The sequence below is a fragment of the Anarhichas minor genome, unplaced genomic scaffold (assembly GCF_050575085.1).
Source record: "Anarhichas minor isolate MPS153535 unplaced genomic scaffold, ASM5057508v1 ptg000080l, whole genome shotgun sequence".
NCBI lineage: Eukaryota > Metazoa > Chordata > Actinopteri > Perciformes > Anarhichadidae > Anarhichas > Anarhichas minor.
This window is the reverse complement of record NW_027466526.1, coordinates 1252383-1275124: the sequence shown is the minus strand read 5'-3', so window position 1 is coordinate 1275124 and position 22742 is coordinate 1252383. Positions and strand designations below refer to the sequence as shown.

The 22742-nt window shown below is 40.7% G+C and overlaps 1 protein-coding gene across 1 annotated transcript in view; it reads left to right on the top strand.

Moving 5' to 3' along the window:
• The window catches only part of LOC142938199 (transmembrane protein 65-like), a 29202-nt gene extending 7204 nt beyond the window's left edge, over positions 1-21998 (top strand). Inside the window, exons 3-8 of the mRNA XM_076081453.1 lie at positions 4572-4616; positions 7746-7813; positions 9105-9159; positions 13233-13275; positions 19068-19173; positions 19908-21998. Of these exons, the coding sequence (XP_075937568.1) occupies positions 4572-4616; positions 7746-7813; positions 9105-9159; positions 13233-13275; positions 19068-19173; positions 19908-20057 (467 nt within the window). The 3' untranslated portion in view covers positions 20058-21998. The remainder of the gene's footprint in view (positions 1-4571; positions 4617-7745; positions 7814-9104; positions 9160-13232; positions 13276-19067; positions 19174-19907) is intronic.
• Positions 21999-22742: the final 744 nt, after the last annotated feature.

Sequence of the window (22742 nt, the reverse complement as noted above, 5' to 3'; positions counted from 1 at the left end):
AGTGAAAACACCTGTGCATGCGTTTCTGTTTGTACCGTTGGTGAGTAGGGGTGTTAATTGTAGCAATCTGATCAACGATTATTACACATCTATGAGGCCAGGTGTGTGCAATTAACTGCAATTAACTTAAACGATAGAAAACCAGCTTGACTTTTGTTGCCAGCATTGAGAACCATTACTGTGAACGAGAGGGCTGCTGCACGATTTGGGTCCACTCGCAACAACTATGTGGTGAGCATTTACTGTAATACAGTATAGGTGGAATCTGTGTAGCACCATCATCCTGTGATGTAAAATGCATGGTCTCCCAGGAACTATGTATCTGTGTGGGTTACCAGAAACCGCAGGGGGAGTCAGTGTAAACTGCCTTTGGTGTGAGGTATAAGCAGCCCATTGCTCAATTAAAAATGTGTCTCTTTTTCTCGTCTTCCTTTGTCCTTTGCTGCTACTGGCTGGGTGCCCACTTTAAGATGCAGAGGAAATTAGGCTATTTTCGTCTGTTACTCCTGTCGCTTGTGGTTTGCCATTTGTCAGGGGGACATTTTCAAGGATTTGTTGTCGGTTTTATGTGTTTTGTTTCAGGCCTCCACAGCTTTCTTAATTGGCACTGGGGGAATAGTGTGTGTGTGTATATATATTTGTCTACCTGCCATATATAGAGTTCACTGAACTCTCAGGCTCCAGTTTGTGTGGCGTTATGCCCCAATGCTTTGTATTTTCCTCTCACATGTACAGTATATACTGACTGATTTATTTTGCATTTACTTGGATTATACTTAATATTTTCCCCTCAGCAGACAAAGTATTTTAAATTGTGACGTGTCCTCCAGTAGCAGTCGTATGTGAGGGGTTGGTAAAGCTCAGCAGACAAACAGAAATAAATAGGCTTTCCTCAAAATGAGCGTTTATATGCAAATCACAACCTTGAGGTGGACTCAGTCATTTTGTCTAAACTACATTACACTACCAGCTAAATCTAATCCAGTTAGACACAGACATTTGTTATTGATTGCTTATTAAATTGACATTTTTTACATATTTTCTGCTAGTTATTTCGAAAATCTAATCACCCATTCTAGCACAAATTCATTTCAACCTCAAACTTTTCCAAAAGTGCTGCCACCAAAAAAAGAATTGTCCCTGACATCTTGACCCATGCTGTGAAATTTGCTCCTTCCTGTCGCATAAATCATAGGAGAATAGCAAGGTGCAGTGCGGTTGATGAATTGCTAAAGCCTTCTATTGCTCCTGTTCTGCTGAACCCATACACACACACACACACACACACACACACACACACACACACACACACACATGAATGCATGCTCGGTCACACACAACCTGCAGATAATCAGATGATATAGATTCATACTGAAACACATTATATTCACACACCATGCCCCTTCACACAACAGTCGGTGCTGTATCAAACCACACTCTTGATCATGAGAATCACTCCTCCGTGTGAGTGCAACTCAAAAATCAATAAGTGATTTTACATTTGCTAGACAAAACACACACACACACACAAACTGCGTTGTACTGCTGCACAGTGATGAAAAATGCCCCTGAAAATGTTCTAGTTTCTACCACTGTAACACCAACACCTGAATTTGCAGAAAATCTTATTGCCTCTATATATCATATAACAGTTTTGCTGAGAGAGAACTTGGCTTCTCAGTTCCTTTACAGACTTATCTCCAATTTCCGAAACTCTGTTCCCACTTCAATTTCATGGTGTGTCGGCACCAAGAGACAAAGTGTGGAATGAGCCATTTGTCACGGCAAAACAAAGGCAGGAACGTGTGACTTTTGCCTCGCCTTACAGCAATCACAGCTAAAGAGGACTTGGGTGCTAGTGTTTGATTCCTCAAACAGACATTTCTGAGCAGCAAGCAGCTGAGGAAGCAATAAGAAAAACAGCAAAGTGAATTCTTGCGGTAAAAGCCAACCAACCACCACACAAAGATGTAAATGTTTGGAGATGGATGTGAGCGCCTCAGTGTGAGCCTTTTAGAGTTAATGCCATCTGGCTGTCTGAATAGGAACTGTAGATCATTTCAGTTAAAATATTGAATTTTTATTCATAGATATTATATATTCATGTAATTTGCATACAAAACCAGCGGACATATAATTGAACCCGCAGCAACACTTCAAAAGAAGCACAATTCCGGCAACGCAGATGATTCTGCAGTAGCAGGATACAAGAGAAGAGAAGGTTTGAGAAGAATGAGACATGGCTGCTTAGGTATTTAATCATGCTCGTGGTTCGATACTTTCACCACTCGTTTCTGCCGGAATCGAATTCTTTGGAGAAAGCAGCCTCGGGGGTATTAAAGGGACCATGCAATCAATACTTGATACCAGAGGAGTTCTTTGGGGAATAGACAGCCGTGTCAGCTATCGCAGTTCTAATATACGTATAGCTGGAAGAAGCCCAGTGGGCTGGGAGAGAAACGTCTTCAAGAGATTCTGTATCTCGTTAATGGGAATTTTCATGTCACCAGTGATGAGTCGGGGACTCAGTTGCGTTTTCGTTTGGCCTCATTCTTTTTAAGTGATTGAACATGTAGCAGGAACAGGCTTCTGATTTGGGGCCACAACGATGTATCGCATTATTTTCTATCATGTCAAGATGGGACAGATTAGAAACATGTATCAGAATGATCACTGGCCTGGCGGTTAGATCATAAAACAGCTGAGAACAATTCAGCGTCAGGTTTCAGTGAGAACAGCTGTGTGGTTAATGCAGCAGTACACTGACGGCGCCGGCTCACAGATGAGCACAGGAGGATCATTGAAAGTCTTTAATTAAATCCTAGAACAACCCGTGGATGATTAGTATGGAAATAAATGTATTCTGGTAATTAATTGCCGAAGCCATCCATCTTCTGTGGGTAACTCTCCCTCTATGGCAGTTTGTTCCTGTCTTGTAGTTTGATAGTTTATTGTTTAGTGCCTGAGAGGAGTTTCTAAAGACCTGTGAAATAAGATGCACGCGTTGCTGCAGAGGCTGCGTATGTGTAAGCACTGACGGTGAGCTTATGTTTGTGTGCGTCTCTGTGAAGGTGTCAGCAGTGCTTTTACTCTCTTGCTGATGGAAAGGCCGAGCAGTTGCCCGTCAGCAATATGAGACGAGGGTTGAACTGAAGACCGTAGCGTGAAGCTTGTAATGCGACACTGAGTCCTGAAAGGAAAGGAGGAAGTGAGAAGGAGATTAGAAATGGGTGGGGACAGCAGATAGGATGGAGGCAGATATTGTTGTTTTTATGGCCTTTGCATTTATTTATTTTTTCCAGCCTAAGTTTTAATATTATAAGGTGGATAGTTTTGCCAGTTTTCAACGTAAATGTACCTGTGATAGCGATGTAAACATGTAGTTAGAGTCCACTGTGTGGAGCGTTTAACTGGAGATCCGGGCGATATTGCTGGACCTGCTGGAGGGAAGAGAGGCATGGGAGAACCAGAACCAGGACTGAGTGGGGCAGACCGTCAGACTCCTGCTGCAGTATAATAAAAGGTTTTTCTGAAGAGACGCTGGTGCTCAGGGACCAACCATTCAACACAAAATAAAAGTTCCTTAAGATGGAAAGAAAGCCCCACAAAACATGGCATTGTAAATAGTTGGTCCCTAGCTAGTCCCAGAGTCAGTACTTGGAAAGCATATTTGGCATTTGCACTTGCAGCAACTCAGTGGGATTAGTGTCCTGGGGATTGCAAGTGTGCATGTGTATCAGTGCACGCTTGTGTTTCTGGGTGTTGGAGACAGATTGTGTTTGGCGAAATCTGCTCCAGCCTGGTTTGCCTTGCAGTGGTGCAATAACCTGCAAGTGATGGAGCAGACTTCATTATGTGGACTAACATTTCCACTGACCTCAGTAATACAAATCCAATTTCACAGAACCTGCAAAGGAAATTAGCTTCCCTGTCTTCAGCCTTATAACCAAAGTAATTATCGACTGTTGTGTTAATGTGGCACATCCGGTGTGACACTTACGACCTCTCGACAACAGATGGATGTTACAGCTCTTTAACTTGCCGCTTTTCCTTTAACTTTAGTGTCAAAATGTAGAACAAATGTGGTCGGATCTCAGTAGTCATTTTACTTTCATCCATCTTGTCTGATGAGGTCAGCACTTGACATGACGGAAGAAAGCAAAGCACCCACACCTTTTGACCTCTTTGTGTCTGTTCAGTCACCACACACACACACACACACACCAATTATAATCAGTGTGCCAGCAAGCCTCCTGTGAGGCCTGATTGGCAGCAGAATTATCACTTGCTGACGCCAATTTTGCCCTCATTTGCGTCTGGCAGCGAGGGAGATGCTCTTCGCTCCTCTCCCTCGCTCCCTTTCATCTCCTCTGACACATTGCTAAAATGTAAAATGTCTCTCTCTCCCCTCTTGCTACTCTTTCCCCTTGTGTCTGAAAGGTCTTGACTGATAGGCCTTGCCATTTAAGAACTGTCTGACATTTATCCTGCCCCCCCCCATAGAAAAACAGGCCACAGGAGATGCAGATGCTTTATAATACATTTTTTCTTCTTCTTCTCTTCTTTTTCAGGGCAGCTGGAAGTTGCACCACCTACTAGAGCAGAGTTAAGATATGGTAAGCAGTTTTGTTTTTTTCCTCATCCTGGTGGATGTTTTCGATTATGTTTATTTTACCATTTTTGTTCGTGTAGAGGGCTGATTGAAGGAGTACACCGATGTGAGAAATGATGATTAATCTTGTAGCATTACCGCCTCGATTGACTTCCCTCATTTAACCGTCAATTAATGAGCAGGTTATTGTGGTTCGTACTTTGTTTCCACGGTCTCCCCAAAGAAAAGAAAATGCTCTGGCTATTAGGGTTATATGTTGAACAGGTATGGGATTAGCTATCGCCCCTGATGTCCCAAACTAATTGGTACCTGAGAATATCAGTAACAGAACATGGTTTAAGTGAGACAAATGACGGTGAGAGAAGATGACAAGCTGCAAAATGATGGCCCTGTCACTTTATGACACAAAGCACACAATATTTAGCTGCTCCGTTATGCTGGGCCACGGTTAGCAGAGGACAACACAAACACACACATACTGTTAAAGAACAGTCCAGATATGAACTCCTGACTGTAAACAGACTCCACCTGCTGCACAGTAATATGCACTGTCTGGACAGCTAATGGACCTTTATATAGTATATTTATTGAGCCATGTTTATGGTTTATAAGATCCCCATTTGCTTCCACTCAAACTCTTGCTTGGGTCAATAAACACTCATAAATTAAAGGATTCAAAAAAAGAAACACGAAATGTAAAAATGCAGAAAAAAGAAAACTACACAAGTCATAGCAGAGAGAGGGGAAAAAAGACACGCACAAAGAAAGATAACCAATTTAGATATTTACTTCCGGCCATGATACCAAGAATGAATTTCACTTGCAATATGAAGCTCTTTGTATTTGGTGTAATAATTTATAGAATGTGTTGCAGATGATTTATCATGACACTCACACACATGTAATCCACCTCCACACACTCAGCTAAAAGCTGATGCAGGCATACTTCACACTGCGCTGCTCAGTTACTGACATGACCTCAGATTCCTCTCCTCCTGCTGAGAGGTTGGAAAAGCTGGTTAAACCCAATGTAGTTCATATCAACCTTTTGTTTGACAAAAAGAGATATTCCACTGCTAGCAAAAAACAGAGACATCATGTGAGAAATCTCCCCTCTAAAGCTCGGTGCTTCTCTGGAGCTGAAATGCTGTTTTTCTGGCTTTGGCTCTACAACAAAGACAACACAGCCGAGTGAAACTTTAAAAAGAAGCCGGCTGTCAGGTGATTTTCCTCGAGACAGCAAATTAGTGTTGTGTGTATTGTTGCTTTGCTTTTCTCCTGCTTCGAGTGTCGAAGCGGAAAAAGTTTCTTTTCATAACTATAAAGACAGATCCATTCTGAAAAATCCAAACCAAAAAATCATGAAATAAATAGAAATTGTCTCAACTCTGGTCTCATTTGTCACACCGGATCAAAAAAAAAAGATGATGACTGTTGTTTTTAATTCACATACCTTTTGAAAACGTATATTGGTATAAACTTATTCTGAAGTTGGAGCAGTGCCTCTGCAGTTTTTAGACTTTAATCTCTAGAGCTCTGAATTTATCCTTTGCCATTAAATAAGATTAGGTGCAGCAGGTTGGATGTGATGTGATCCAATTGTTAAACAGGAGAGCACAGGGAGCGGACCTCTGGCAAGGCAGGATATCTAGACCACATGAGCAAAGTGTGGCCGGAGGGTAAAATCATCAGGGTCAAGATCTTCAGTTGACTAAAATAAATTTGAAAAATCTAAAAGAAAAATCCCATAAAACTTCTGTTATAGGTTATAAGTTCTGTTACAAGTTCTGCACTAACACTGAAAAATCTTCCCTAAACAGCTTTACATAATTTATTCCCAAGTACATCAAAAAGTGCAGTAACTGGAACTGCTATAGCCAGAGGAGTCCGGGGGAGATAAGAGGTTCTCATTGGGAAAATTAGAATGTTGAGACCTTGGTGATAGCTGTCGTCATCAAAGCTGTGTGGCTAGTTTGAAGTTCAGTTCATGGTCAGCTACCAAATCTGTGCTGGATGTTTAAAACGCAGTCACGTGACCTGTTGTCACTAAATTGTATATTCTACTAAAGGATACTAGAGCGAGCCAAGAGGCAAAAGGTCTAATTTCTCTGCACAGAGAAGACTTCACTCTCAGGTTCTACTTTGTCTTCTCTGCAGAGAAGCATCAGGTCTCGCCACCGAGAGATGCAGTGCTCTTCAGAATTCAATGAAAGTTGCCCCTGGTGTTATATTATGATAGAGTCTGTGTTTAAGATATGAATATATGACAGGGGATTTGTGAGCTTACGCAGCAAGATTGAAAATGCTTCATGGGCAATGAAGGAGAGCTGCAGCAGAACGAGACCTTGAGAAAAGAAGTGACTGGTATTCAGCAGCGATTATGCTCGAAGCCAACACCTTTCTGCAAATCACTTGACTTGAACTAGACTTGAACAAGTCAGACTAGACACTCCACTAGAATAGACTCAACCTCCCTGGGGGCGGTGGGTGACGTTTAAAATTCACTTTCACTCCACCAGCTGTATATTAGACGTTATATCTCATCTACACACACAAAAGACCTATTTGTGCATGTAGAAATGTGTACATTCTGATAGCCTGTTTGGTCTGGAAGTGGAGCTGCTTGATATTTATGACTCTATTTGCACATAAGGTCAAGGTTTTTTTTATTTCAAAGATAAAAGCCATTCCAGTTTAGAAAAAGGACTTTATTGTTTTGTTGCTGGTCTGTGTGGTGGCCAATGCTACTAATGACCATGCAACAGAAATCAGATATGATGACTTACCCACTCTAAATAACATCCGGGGGTTAATAATTAATTTTCTGTCACACGTATAACGATTATGGATTAAATCTGCACACTGCAGCTGTTTTTGTAATATTCTTCCACGGTTCAATCTGTAACAGCAACATATTAAAAACATTAATGAATACAAGTTTATTACGAGCATCTCCCAACAGGCGCTGTATATTTTTCATTTTCTTTTCTGCACAGAAGCATTTTGCGTCCATTGATATAATGTTATTGTATCTTCTTTGTGTTAATTCTGTCCCCAAGGCTCAATTATGTTATTCGTTAAAGAAGACATAAACACAATCTGCATACTTTCTGTTTTCTGTGTTATTTTACAGTTCTGCTGCACAATGCAATCCCATTCGTTGGATTTGGATTCCTGGACAACTGCATCATGATTGTCGCTGTAAGTCTGTCGGCGTCATGTGTTTCCGCTGCAGCTCAGTGGGTGTAAAGATTTACTCAGTGTTGGGAGTTTGATTTCCACAGGGGGAACCTGTGCACAAAGAACGAGTTACTGTAGGAAGCTTTCTTTGGATGGAAACATTGAGGGAGAGGAAGAAAAATAAGTGTTTTTTTTGTTTGCTGCTGCTGTATTTACATCTCTGTGTATTTCCTGTTTTCTCTCAGTCATTGTTTGGCAGTCTCTTCCTCGTCTCTGTTTCTCAGAGTCCTTACTTTTCTCGTTTGTCTTTTAACATCTGACACAATTTTTTATAATTGTCCTGCCACAAGCTATACCCACTCTTTATTAAGTCTTTGTGAAATTGATCAAATAAAGTGGAACAATCTGCTCGGAGAATGAAGAGCGGTATGTTTTTTTCAACAACAAAAGAGTGCCTTCACTGCAGTTTTTTTTTTTTTTTTAACACAGATGCAGTGAATTCTTGGAGGCCTCTACAAAGAGATGGAACAACAAATTGACAGTGAAAAAATATAATAAAATAAACAAAAGAGAATAAACTGAAACAATAAATTGAGTATAATGAAATGTAAAGTAAGAATATGTGTGTATTATAAACACTATGTAGATTTTTTTTGCCTTTTCTCTTCATAAAGTAGACTGCAAAAGTATGAAAATTCAAATCAATAAGTAATCACATTTTTGGGCTTGATTTGATTTGCCTGTGAAATGTGCATTTGATAAAATGTATCTTTTTAATGGAAGTGAGTGTAAATGTCTGCGAGGTAATGTGATGCATCCTGCCTGAAGACCTCTGGCTGATTTCCATAAGAGCTCTGCACTAAAGCCAGGAAACCATAAACAGAAAGACTAAAAGCTTCCAGAAAATGGCCGATGGAAGCTTCCAATAAAAGTACTTATTTTTAGCTAAAGGCTAAAGCAACCATTTTGGAAAATACCTTTGAAGTTAAAAAGTAAAGAGAAGAGAGACCTATAGCCAATGTTATTAGACATTAAACCAGGGAAGTTGTCAATACTAGAGATATATTTTTTTTTAAAGCATACTGTTATCATGGACCATAAATTATCCTCTTATGATAACGAAGTTAGCCTCAATTAGATAAGTAACATCTGTATTCCTCTCTGAATATAACTGAGAAAGAACATGTGAACAAATGCATTTCATGTCATACATTAGCTTGCACTGATGGTTTGTATTATAGAATGACGGAAATAAATTGAAAGCTTTCCTGTCTTACAAATGAACCATAATGTGTGTGTGTGTTTCTCGCAGGGCACACATATTGAGTTATCCATCGGCGTGATCCTCGGCATTTCAACTATGGCTGGTAAGAGAATCTCATGACCCTAATGTAACTTAGTATCTAATAACAAATGTTTATATTTTTGAATCAATAAAGTTCTCTGCTCAGACAGTCCAGAAGGCTTTCAAAAGCACGAGTGTGAGGGAGAGAGATGTTTTTTGTTCTGGAGGGGCAATGAAGCATTGTGTTTTCACTATTCTGTTCTTATCTTAGCTTTTGAAAACATCCTTGATTTTTATCTCGTTGAATGTCATTTATAGTCATGAATGGTTTTCATTGTACAAAGTTAAACCTGCACTGACAACAAGAGAAACATCCATGTTGCTTGCTGCAAAGCCAACTTTGATCGGTTCTCTAAACACGCCTTTTAATAATCCCTCTGGTTTGCTTTCTAGTATATTTGCAGACATAATCAGTCCAGTTAAATTTATAATTGAATTGCTCACATTACAGCCAGATTTAGGTAAAAAAAATCTTGAAGCAAATCTAGATTTGACACAAACACACGATTACCGTCGACTTGGTTTAGGTTGACGTATACATTTTGCCATCCAGACTGCGAGTCACACTCCCTGTCTGCTTCCTCGTTAGAGTGACGGTGTTCCAAACCACAGCGGACTCCAACTCCTTAAAACAACGATAGAAGGAGGCATTTTCAATTTCAGTGTTGACAGAATAGCCAGTCTGATAATGAAGCTTTAATGATGAAGTCACAATTTGAACACTGCTGTGACACTAATCCAAAAAAAGGGAAGTGGGATAACATTAGAGAAAGGAATCAGAGGGAGAGATGTATGATAATACTGTTCACGAGCAGGTTGAATGGGTGTAATATCCATTAAGCTCAAAGAGGCACATTTTAATGTTATCACTTGTTTCTATTCAGCGCGTCTGGGAGAGACTCTGAGGTTATGTCACATATCACTGCATGTGAATGCAGACCGGAGCTTTGAGAAGAGGAGATGAACTCTACTGAAGCAGAAGGACTCTCACCATTTTACATACTTAATGGTGATGAAAGAAACAACCATTATGTATAACTGCTGGCAAATCATAACCACCGCCATCACTCAGTCAGCATTGGAGTCCTGCTAATGAACCTAGTCAAATCCCTTTGTTTTTGTCTATGGGGTACAAAAACAATATTGAGTTTAAGGTCAGCTGGCATTCCCACATCTACTCTGCCTTCCCCTTCTGCTTCTTTTGTGGCAACAGTGAGCTTTGGTTGCTTTTGGCTCAAGCTTTTAAAGATCAAGTTGTCTCAGTAAACTGATCCGTCTGAAAGACAAAGAGAAGTCAAAGCTGATGCTGTCGCAGAGCAGAGGAGGAGAAGCCTGAAGCCTGTTTTATACTGGAGAGATGTAGAAAACTTGACCAGTGCAGACTAAAGCAAGGAGCGATGCCTCCACCGTAGAGAGGAGGTATTTGAATCTTTACTTGAGGTGCTTATTGTATCAAACACGTTTGTGACTTGATCCTGCTCTTGTAGATTAGAAATTCAGTTTAAAAAAATGTGTATTTGTTCATTTTCTTTTGAAACTTCTACAATGAATGGATGATTGGGATTATGATTAAGCCAAGAGAGCAATTCCAGGCCTGGTGGGATTTAGCGACAAAGTGTTATCAGGTTGCAAACTCAGCCAGAAAATGTAAAGTTGATTTTTCAGCTAGTTTGACAGCTAGAGCCTGTTATCTCTACTAAGAGATCTGACAGCGAGCTCTAGCTGCAAAAATCCCCAGTAAATAAATGATTTGCAGGAAACTACCAGCTTGAGCACAGCTACATGAAGACTAAAAACAGAAAGAGAGTCTGTACTTCCTCAAGCACAGCCTAGTTTCTATCACTCAGACTCCTTTTTCACAGCAGTGGTAGTGTTTCTTGTTCCTGCTACATTTGGGACATGTGGGAGTGTGCAAATCAAGATGCTGCAGTTATCTAGCCCATTCCAGAGTGATGCAATGCTAGTGTCAAGCCTGCAGTCAAGTCCACCAATCACACATGTTCTATCGGAGGCAAATGTGGCTCAGCTGGCTCAATGAAGGTGGACGCTGCACCACTCCATGGTGGTTTACTGCTGAATTGGTTTATAGTACTTGAAACAGAGATAAAAATGTAAAAAAAAAACACTTCATTACAAATTGCAACTAGTTGGAACATTTTTATACATCAACATGTTTATATTGCGTCATTATGATTTTAATACAGCTTTTAATAACATCCTGCATTAACATGACAGACTGTATAAATGCCTCCAGGTCTCTGGTTTACTGGTTTGTTAAGACCAATTTCCACACTCACCTGCCTTACCTTAATTAAGCCTCTCCATAGCTGCAACTGCATACAAACACACTTGTGGGCACACATACATCAAACACTTGTGTCTGGACAGGTACGTGTAGGTGTGTGTTATTGTTGCTGTAGAAAGCCTCTGGCTATAGATAGGTGTTGCTCATATTCAGCTATCATCATGACGAAGGGAATATAAAGTATGTTGTATTCTCTCACTTATGCCCAAACCTAGTTTACTCTCCCTTGCGAGTCCCTCTTTCTTTTTTCTAATTAGTGAGAGTGATGGGCGAAGTACAAGGCTTCGAATGTTGTAAGTACGTGTCTGTTACATAGTTGGCAACATCTTTGGATTGCACCTCTCAGCACCCTGTGGAGATGGACTTGATCTAATGCAGACAGTGAGCAGCAGGGAGAACAGCGAGCTAATGGCAGACAGCCGACAAAGTTTATTAAAGTACATTTCACATTGAGGACATACAGTACCTCCATGTAATAGAAGACGTCATTACTCTAAAGTATCAGCCATCATATTATAGAGAGAATATACAGTGTGTGCTGCAGCCAGACAGTTCATTATATAGTTTGGCAAAAATACCGTTACAGTGATGCAACATTTGTCAGACATGAAAATAACTAAACACACAGCTTGACAAATACAATCTGGCACAAAAAAAGATTACCTTTCTAAAACACAGCTCGGGTTTTTTTTTGGTTTTTTTTATATCGCTAACTTGCACATTTCCCCCCTCCTGTCTTGCCCTTCTCCTTGAACGCTGAAGTAGTGATAAAGTCATCCAAAGAGCGTCTCAAAGAGCAACAAGCTAAAGAGGTTGATTGGAGCCAAATACAGACAAACCTGCAGCTTGTTGGTAGCTGATGCTTTGTTCCAGCAGGCAGGCGAGTCCTTCTTCAACAAGGCCAGGGTCCTCAGCCTGCTGAGACACACGGCAAACAACACTCTATGGCTTCACTAATTAAACTGTGGCTCTTTAAAGTCTTATCTGAACTCCTCTCTGTGGGTAATTTATTCAGACGTACAACTACAGGTTGTGTGTAGGAAGAGAGTCACTGCATTGGATTGAAGCAGCCAAGACCTCCTGCCAGAGTTGGGTGGAGATTGTTCCTCAGCAGGAATGGCACTGCTGCTTCGTTTCCATTCCCCTGAGGATGTCCGTGTCGCTGCGACAGCTCGAGCAATACTCTGAACTCAGGGTCATGGACAACAGAGAGCACCTCCTGAGCCCAGCACAGACTTTATTTTCCTTTTGGAGCCACGACTACAGTAACGTACATGCAACAGAACAAGCAGATTCTTGAACGCAACATCTCCCCACTCATGGATATTGACACATATTTGCTCATTAGTCATTTCAGCATTCCCTCATCCCCCTCTCCTCCGACACTGCTCTGAATATTCATGAGAAGTTATTATGCGATGCATCTGCCTCCTTAATGAGCTTTGAATGCACTGTGGCTGTCCATCATGTCCTGTGCAAAAACCCAACATGGTAAAAAATAACCAGTGTAGTTACTGACTTTATATTTAGATAAGAGGCTTTATTGGTAATTATGGGGCTAAATATTATGCCTACTCTATTAGTATTTCTGATGCACATGTAATGTTGCTACGCTATTCTTATTCAGCAAATCTTTTTTGCGAACATCACGCCTTATTTATATTGATAATGAAGGGAATGAATTTACCAGATGACTCCAGGGTCGTGCCTCTTTAGAGTCGTAGATACAAACATCAATTTCCGAACTCATTTTGTAAACGTGTCTCTTTCTTTTCTCGCTTTTTCTACAGCTGCTGCCCTCGGCAACCTGGTGTCTGATCTGGCAGGACTAGGGTAAGAATAGCACACACACTCACACACACACACATTGTCTTCCAAAAAACACACACTCACACACACGCAACCATACAGACAGGCAGCTTTGACCCTTAAAGTTTCTGCAAATCATGGCAAGTTGACGGAAGATTTAGAGTCGTTACCCTCATTCACTCAAATGATGAAATGTGAAGAAAAGCTAAGGTAAAGATGTATCATCTCACTCCACTCCCTTTGGTGAAGGCTAACTCATTAAATTGCTCAACATTAAACGGTAATTACTGAATAAGCCCAGAGGACGATAAGCACGAGCAGCAAGGGAGGAAAGGAATCACAGTCAACAGAGGTTTGAGTCCCTCTGAGGACTCTGTGAGGACAGAAGACTATATGCAAAGCAAAAAATGGGGTGATTACTATGAATCAGAAAAGCCAAATAATTTAAACCTATCAGACAGTCTGAAAAAGGGTGTAAATGAGGAGAGTATGCAGCCCGACTTAACTGTGAATTGTGTAAGTTTACAGCTACAGAAAGAAACTACAGTAGACTGTACTGTAGAACTAAATATTGGTGTTAAACTAGTTATCAACCCATGTTGAGAACACTTCAGTTTGATGCACATAAAAACAATCATAAGAAATTGTTCAACAAAGTAATTTGAATCTATAAAAAATGTATATATTCCTTAACTATGTTCCTCGTTTATTTCATCGTACTGGGATCACATTGGATGTTGTTGTACAAGGAGTGATGCAACATTATTTATTTAAGGTCTGATCAGGCACATTTTGTCAACCGGTAATGTATTGACATTCTGGGTTTGTGCGTTGTAAATGCATTTAATTAATAAATGCATTTAGTATAGTTTATTGCATTAATGTAAGTCAGGTTCTAATCATCAGTCTTATACTCTGTTTTAACTCTGTCAAAGTGCCTCATTAATACTAACCAGGATTAAAATCCATTGTTTTGATCTCTGTTTTCTGCCTCACTTCTCTTCATTTTATTCCATTTCCACTGACAGAAACAAAACAAAACAATCTAAAAATAGTTAATGAATTAATGAAGTACAACTGAATCAGAATAATTACTGTCACGGTCGTCTGCAGCATGAGATCAGATTTGTTCAATAAAAGCATAATGAACCATCACAAGTGGAAGCCGTCAGTTTTGGATCAATTCAAACGATTGCGATGCATTACTGGGTTCAATCAGCTGATTGACGACTCAGCTTCCTAACCTGCCAACAGTAATAGAAGAGGCATCCAGCCACGTGTCACCAGCAACCTACTGGTTGTATTCCAGTGATTATCAGGGATCAGGCTCTCATTAAAATACAGACATTTCAGTAAAACAGACACGGTAGTAAATAGACTGACTAATAGAAAGACAACTAGACAGGCTGTGCTGTTGCCTTTGCACTGTTTTAGTGTGATAGATTAGCTAAGTTGTTCTGGACTTTGCAAACGCTCTCAGTGGACACACACCACCAGCTGTGTCTCTGTGTGAGCGTCTGTGTGAGCCACTCAATCATAATGGGGAAGCAGAGCCCCTGTGGCCAGTTTGTCAAGGTGAGACTCGATTGGACCAGACCAGAGAGACTTCTTTTCTGTTTTGATGGATTTAAACCAGTGTGTGTGGAGGCTGTTTGTCTGCCACTGAGTGCCAGTGGAGCTCCTGAAGGAGTCCTACCATCCCTGCAACATTTGCATCACCGTTAATGTTTTTTTCAAAAGTAAACACACAATAAACCCTGTGATTCAGATTACTGTGGGAGTCAGTGGCACTTTAGTAGCAGTCGAGAGCTAAATAGGAGGCGCAGTGGATTGTAGGTACTTTTGTCAGAAGCCGACAGACGAGGAGACCCAAGATGCCTCTTTACTGTAAACTGGTTGCATTTTCATTTGGTTTGTTTCGATCCACACTGGCCATTTGCAAAGTGAACCATTTCAACATTGAACAGCTCATTGGACCTGACTGCTACTCCCCCGGCTTTGATACAGTTACAGTGACAAGTTTTGCTGAGCGTGAATGGCTTGTGCAATGAGCTATTGCTGCAACTAATTAACATTGTCTGAACAACAGTCCGAAACCCAAAGATATTCAAGAGGAAGACCAGCTAATTTAACATTTGTATACGTTGAAACCAGTTAATTCGTGGCCTTTTTGCTTGAAAAACAAATTATAAATTTTTAGATGATTTGTTTGAATGTTTTCTGTTGATTGACATATCCTTTAATGGACTAGTCGTTGCAGCTCTAGCATGTACTCTTCACTGTTCTCAACCTTTCAGTGTCTTCGCTAACAGCAAATGTAAAAAAAAAACAAAAAAAAAACTGAATTATCAGTCTGTCCATGTACCCATAAATTTGCATTTTTTTGTTTCCTGCAGTTGGCTTGGTTTACACTCTCACTTCTAACAAAACACACCAATTAATTTGGAAGAGAATCAACATCCCTCTTTTCAAGCAGTCCGGCTGTAATGATGTTTAGTTAAAAGTGTCCTCGCCCGTCTAAACAAGCTAAATGAAAATCTCTAGAGATTAATTAAAATGCTGCTAACATGCTTAGTGTTAACCTCAGCTTCCTTTAGTTCACATTTGGTCGCAAGAAGAAGAAGAAGAAGAAGAAATTCTTTAGAGACAGGAAACGGTGAGCGCAGGGATGAGGAGAGGATGTGAAACAGGTTCATGTGCAAATTATCCAGCTGATCCTCAGGGACTCCCAGTGAAAGTCAAAGGAACCAGTTTATCCGCTCGAGTGATTTTCTCAGTCAGGTAGTCAAACAGCACAAATAAATGTAGCTGTCAATACAGCACGTTCCTCTGGAGTCTCTTGGGTCGATAATGTGGTGATTACATTGCAGCGATTGTTTGTAAACCACCCACTCAACGTCTGTCTTCCTCGACCAAGAGACAGCGACTGACTGACTTATGCGCTTGTATAAAATGTCTCGTGTGTGAGTTGGTGCCTGTGGTGAGCAATCTGTGCAACTATATCCACATATGCGTTTGTGTGTAGCGGGTCATGCTTGGGTGGATTTGTAAGATTTTCCTTATCCTCCGCGTGTGTGTGTGTGTGTGTGTGTGTGTGTGGGTGTGGGTGGGTGGGTGGGTGGGTGGGTGTGTGTGTGTGTTGACAGAAGTACCAGCTCAACCTCGTTGAAGTCCATAATTTAGCTCGTGAGTCATTCTGACCGTTCAGCCTGCAGATGCTCCTCCTGCACAGCTTAGTCTCAGCTGCTGTTAGTGTTCCTTATGGACTTAATGCCTTAGTGGGGCAGACGAGGCAGACAGTAAAGCATTAATACATTCAGCCAAGTTAGAAAACAGGACAAAAACACTTACAAGAAACATATTAGTGGGCTCTAGGAATACAAAATGGGGTCCCAAATTTGAATGGTCTTACTTGACTTAACCCTGTGATGTCATATCTGTATTTCTGTTTTACAACTATTGCATGTTGAGTTGGAGCATACTCCATGACCTTGTATTATAAAAAGCAGATAAAGGCAATTAATGAATGGATGATTAATAGTTAAATGCATCCATTTATTTGTCTTTATAAGGGTACCAGGAGGACTAACAGAGGGTGCTACTTCATCCATCCGCTTAGAGAAAGCCTGGTTTGCTTGCCTTCCTCTGAGGAGGTTTAAAGCCCAGTATCTGTTACACACAAGAAGGGACTCAGTAATTCTCAAGGATACGTCAGTAGGGCCGATGCTTCTTTAAATCGTGGCATTATCCTAGTTTATCCTGACGAAGGAGGACTCCTGTAATGACACTCCAGTAACCATCGATTGTAGCTCATTTATTATTGTAACATTTTCGTTCCTGATAGTTCTTTCTCACTCATTTTGATTCACATGCCTGCCAATGGCACCACTGCTCTCTGCATCAAACTGTTTCAGAGATGGCTCCATGAATATGAGAGCAGCACCTATTTAAATCCAACACAGTTAGATATTGCCCACCTGATGATGTTAATAGATTCTCTTTGTTGTTCCAGGAAGGTTTTGTTATTGCTTCTGGTGCAGCCAGGCTGAGCTTCAGCCTTCTGTCTGCTTCTCACGCTGTGAGTCTGGGGCTCACAAATGATCCAAAGCCCGAGATAAAAGTAAATGTAATCATTTTAGTGGTTTGAAAACTGCAGGTATTTTATTCTCTGATGCTGCCCGTAATTCTTTTGCCGTCTTCTGTTGCAAATATGTGACATATTTGGACTGGGTTTGACTCAAAGGCAGGTGTCTGTATTAGTGTTCCATCAAGGTATGATATATTACATTGTTTTGTATGAATATGAGAGTCAGTGTTTGGATTGGTAATGAGAAGAACAATGTACAATCATTATATGATATGATATGATTGTCTATATATAATGATTGTCTGCTGTGTAATTATTGTCCGCATGATTAGTTTGGATTTACCTGTAATGATAAAAATCTCTCCTAAATAACTTTTACCATTTCTGTTTTACTGTGATGAAAGTCTATTGCCACCAGACACACACATGCAGCTCAACACACACACACTCTGGCCTCCTCTCCTCGTCTCCTTATCTCTCTCTCAAATATGCTACTTGCTGCATATCACTCCCTTGACTCGGCAGCTCCAGCTGCAGCTTATTTGTGTGTGCAGTGATCTGAGGATCCATTCGTGCCAGTGACTGAACCAGACCTGGGTCAAAATATTCACTTGAATTTCTTTTCTCACCCTGGAACTGCTTGACATGCTCTCAACTTTGTTTTTTTGCTCACACTGGAGACATGACAGTAAGGTACAACAGTTCTCCATACACTTTTAGTTTGAGTTATTAGTACGTTCGTCACACTGTTGCTGTGTTAGGTGGACAAGTGAACCGGGCCCCAGACCCTCAGAGGTCCCAAAGGCTCAATGTTGTTTGTGAGAAAACTGTATCAGGGGCATACACTAAATTGTGGCTCTGCGACTATTTTTCAGACACACTAAACTCACCATCTGTACATGTAAACACAGTCTCAGGGATCCACATCAGACAAAACCGACAACTTTACAATTGAAATAAACAAGTTTTGCATGATTAATGAGTTTCTTTATTGCTTGGTGAACACTATTCTTTATCTGCTGCAGTCTGTCTTTGCTCCGTCATCTGTGTAAAGCACTTCTTTCATTTATTCTCTCTCTCTCGCTCTCTCTCTCACTCTCGCTCTCTCTCTCTCTGGTTTTATGAGAGATGGCATCCACAAGGCGCAGACTGGAACATTCATCTGCTGATTTACTTGTTTGTTTTCCCCGTTAATATCGATTACTTTGGTCGTCTATTTTGCCGTGTGGTTTAATGGATCATGACGTGATGTAGAAGAACATCTAAAGGAGACAAAACAAAGACAAATGAGTGGTTGTCAATTTAATTTATGTGCGATTTACACCCTGAACACAATTTTAATATGCCTGCGAGTGTGTCTACCACATTGTTTTAGTGATGCAATTTATTCCCATAAGTCATTGCTGTCATGTTTACAGGATGTTGACAACTTTTGAATCTCTTTATATTCACGTTTGAATAAAGTGCGAAGCTTAGAGCCAAGGACTCAACTACTGTATGTATACAGTGTTTATATTTTGCATTGTGCACATGCCTGAACACACTGACTCCCATTTTGAGGCTTCTCTGTCTATAACGGATTCACGTGACTCTATTGCTGACCTTTGCGTCTACCCCGACTCTCTGCGCTGCTTGAACAGGCTTTCCATCTTGGGAAATGTCCAGAAGTAATTCATGTTGTAACTAAGTTTGAGTCCTCTCTCTTCTGTCTGTCTCTCCCTCTCTTTAGGCTGGCAGGTTATGTGGAGGCCTTGGCCTATCGGCTGGGGATGCCGATTCCCGACTTGAGCCCAAAACAGGCTGACATGTGGCAGACCAGAGTCAGCTCTCATGCAGTCAGTATCATCACCTTTTACTGTGTGTGTGTGTGTGTGTGTGTGTGTGTGTGTGTGTGTGTGTGTGTGTGTGTGTGTGTGTGTGTGTGTGTGTGTGTGTGTGTGTGTGTGTGTGTGTGTGTGTGTGTGTGTGTGTGTGTGTGTGTGTGTGTGTGTGTGTGTGTGTGTGTGAGAAGGACAGACAAGAGCCTATCAGACTAATAAACACTCAACAGAAACAGTCCTCAGTCAGAGTGAATATTAATGAAGCTGTCCCCAATCCGCATTTGAGGGACTGTTTGTTGTGGATGTTAAACATCAAACCAGGTCAAGGGGGTTTGTGCAGCGACAACAGGAACACAAGTCTCTGTGGCGTGCCCCTTCGATCGCTCCTTCATTGTGCGTTAAAACCCGAATGATTGTTAATATGCCGTGACCGCTAAAGTGTGAAATGTAATTATCTGTAATTAGGTTGAGTGATTAGTCTAGCACTGAAAGGCTCTTTGCTGAGAGTGAATGAAAGGTCATGGCAATTGTCCTCGCATGTTGGGCAATGCCTGTTGTGTTTTCTTGCTCAATCTTTACAGTCCAGGTTCTGCATGAATACAATGTGCAATAAAATGATGATACATCATCCCTGTTTATTGATACATTTAGACCGAACTTGTCTTGATACTTAAATGTCAAAATTTGTGTGGATTATTTCAAAATATCTTATCAGTAATATTTCCTTACTTCCATTCACCTCTGTGCAGGGCAAAGCCATTGGCGTTGGCATCGGCTGCATCCTCGGCATGTTTCCTCTTTTTTTCTTCAAGGACGATGAAGAGAAGAAAAAGAAGAAAGGCCAGATGGAGGAAAAGGAGAAAACACAACCTGCTCCAACAGAGAGCAGCAAAAACTGAAACTTTCATTTCGCCTGAGACAAAATCTATTTGGAGCCCATTAGAATACTTTAAACTGGGACTGATTGCGCTTGTCTGGTGGACTGGAGTGTATGGAAATGTAATTGAACCCGTAACAATCTAATCATCGTCGGTTGGCCCAGTCAAACGATCAAAGCACGGGGACCTGACCGTCTCTTGAAGAGACACGAAGTGGTTGATTCATTGGACTGCTGCTACTCCAGCTATTGCACCGTAACCTCACTTTGTCTTGTCTGACCAACACGAGCTGAAACTCATTTATCTAAAACACACTGCCGTGGCCTCTTTCTCTCCTCTGCTTCGGGTTTGTTGAATATATGAACGTCTGTTCGACTGAACAAAGAGGCAATCCAGTGTTAAACTAATTCCTAGTCAGTTTTTGAGGGTGGTGAGCCAAGGAAAGATGGTCACTTCTGCATATTAAGATGCACACTTCCACATCCAGTACATTACCCTTCAGTTTTACAAGCATGTCTGCCTTTTGATGATGTCAAAGTCTTAATAAGTCCTGCCTGTCTCATTCACTCCCCATGACAACCAGTCAGCTGATGTTGGTGAGAATGCAGGCTGTTAAATAGGTGACACCTGCTCACTGCTTCTTTAACACTTTAGATTTTTATGTTTTTCTTCTTGGTGGTTTCACTTAGAATTATATGCTGCGTGATGATCACCCAAAGCGGTAACATGCCCCCAATGTCTCCCATGTGTGCTGAATGTAACCAGGTAGGCGCAGTTCAAAAGAAATCTGACCTTTTGAAGAGCAGTCTGTTACTTTTTTCTGGAGAGTTGAGCGGGAAGGAGAGAATTACAGAGAGGCAAAGGGAGGAAGAGACAGGGAGACGCTGTGGCACGTAGACAAGCAATAGCAACACTGAACCACCTGAGACCTCTGTCCCATTTGCACCGATGTTCTGGCTCCAATACGATATGATTTATCTCCTCGCCAACCTGCAGCTGAACGACAGCACACCTCTCCTGTGCAGGATGAGATAGCAGCAGGCCTCTAGTCTACTTTCTCTTATGGGGCCTTACTTACAACTACAGCCCTGTGGATAGTTTAAATGTGTCTTCACAGTACATGAGATGAGTATTACCTTTTGTTACCTATTGTTTCCATTCTGTAAAAAAGATGTTACATTTTTTAACACTGACACTACATTTTTCTCCATTTGTATGCTATATTGTCTTTGCTCTACTGCCCTCTGCTGGCTGAAATTCAGAGGAAATTGCAAGTTTCTTCCAGCGCGAATCATCAGTTATCTGCTTTTCCTGTTTAGTATTCAAGCCCCTCTATATCACTATGATTATTGTTGTTGTTGTTGTTGTTTTTTACAAAGTAATCTGCAGCATCAGTCAGCCATGAAACATGAAGGCCAAGTCTATCCATCCATCTAGTCCAGCCAAGTCCTCATTCAGCTCTCACTGATTTCCTAATTTATCTTTTGAAGAGTTTTCTTTGTCACCTGCTCGGCACAGGTTGCTACTCTCATCAGCAGGACTGTTGTTGATGGTGTTGAATCTGTTTAGAAGCTGAAAAGAAAGGAAGCAGCGCACGTGCCACTGAATGGAAGTTCCTCGCAGAAAATGTATTTATTTTTGTTATAATATACAGAGTTGTACTAATGTGTGTTCTCACTGGATATTCTCTTTATCTCAAAGGACAGTAAATAATAGAACATATTTGTGAGCACAAAAACACCTTTTCTTAGTATGTTTTCAACAGGAAGGAACTGATCGCTCTGTTACGGCCCATGTCTAAACCTATGCTAAACATGCGCTGAAGACTTACCCTGTATAAGATTGTTCTAACAGTAATAACAGCGGAGAAAAGAATTGAACGTATTCATGTTGTTAGGATTTTTGATCTGATTGCTTGATTTCCACCTTGCATGCACTGCTAATAAAACAAACCCTATTGTACATGTTTACTGTGTAAGAATCAAAACAAAACGTAGTATGTTCTAAAAGTGATGCATTGGATCCAAATCACGAGAGGTGATTAAAAAAAGAACAAGTAACTTGATTAACTTGCAAATTAAAAATGTATTGACTGATGTGATAAAAATATGTATTTTATGGCTAAACAGTTACAAAGCTATAGTTGAAAATAGGACGGATAAAACCAGGTTTGTTTTTGTGTATCCGTGCAGAGGAGTATCGGATCATTAAATTGCCCGTCTCGGTGCTTTAAGTCCGTCTTTTGGGCAATTTCAGTCATGGTAAGAAAATATAATCTAAGTGTCAAAACACTGTAATTTGGGGGCGATTATCTTCACTTTGCACTGCATCACTGAACTTATTTGTGTTACTGGGAGGAAAACGATTTACAGTTTATGAAAACTCAGTCGATACATTATCTTGAAGTGATGTAATTTTATTGTTTGAAAAAAAGGGGGATGTTAAATCACAGCAGACTGAAGAAGCACATTAAATGATTCTTCATGGGTTGCCTCCTTGGTGAAATACAGTAGCCAATATCGTGGGTCTTGAGTTAAGGACCTTATTTGTCCGCTGATATTTTTGTCCATTGTAAGCTGGCTGCCTATATTCATTTTGTTGACACAAATGACAAAATTTGAAGTTCTTTTTAAATCATGTCTGCTTTCCGTGTTTGCCTGGAGCTTTGGTTTCAGAAGATTTGGAAGCTTCACTAATTGGAGATTT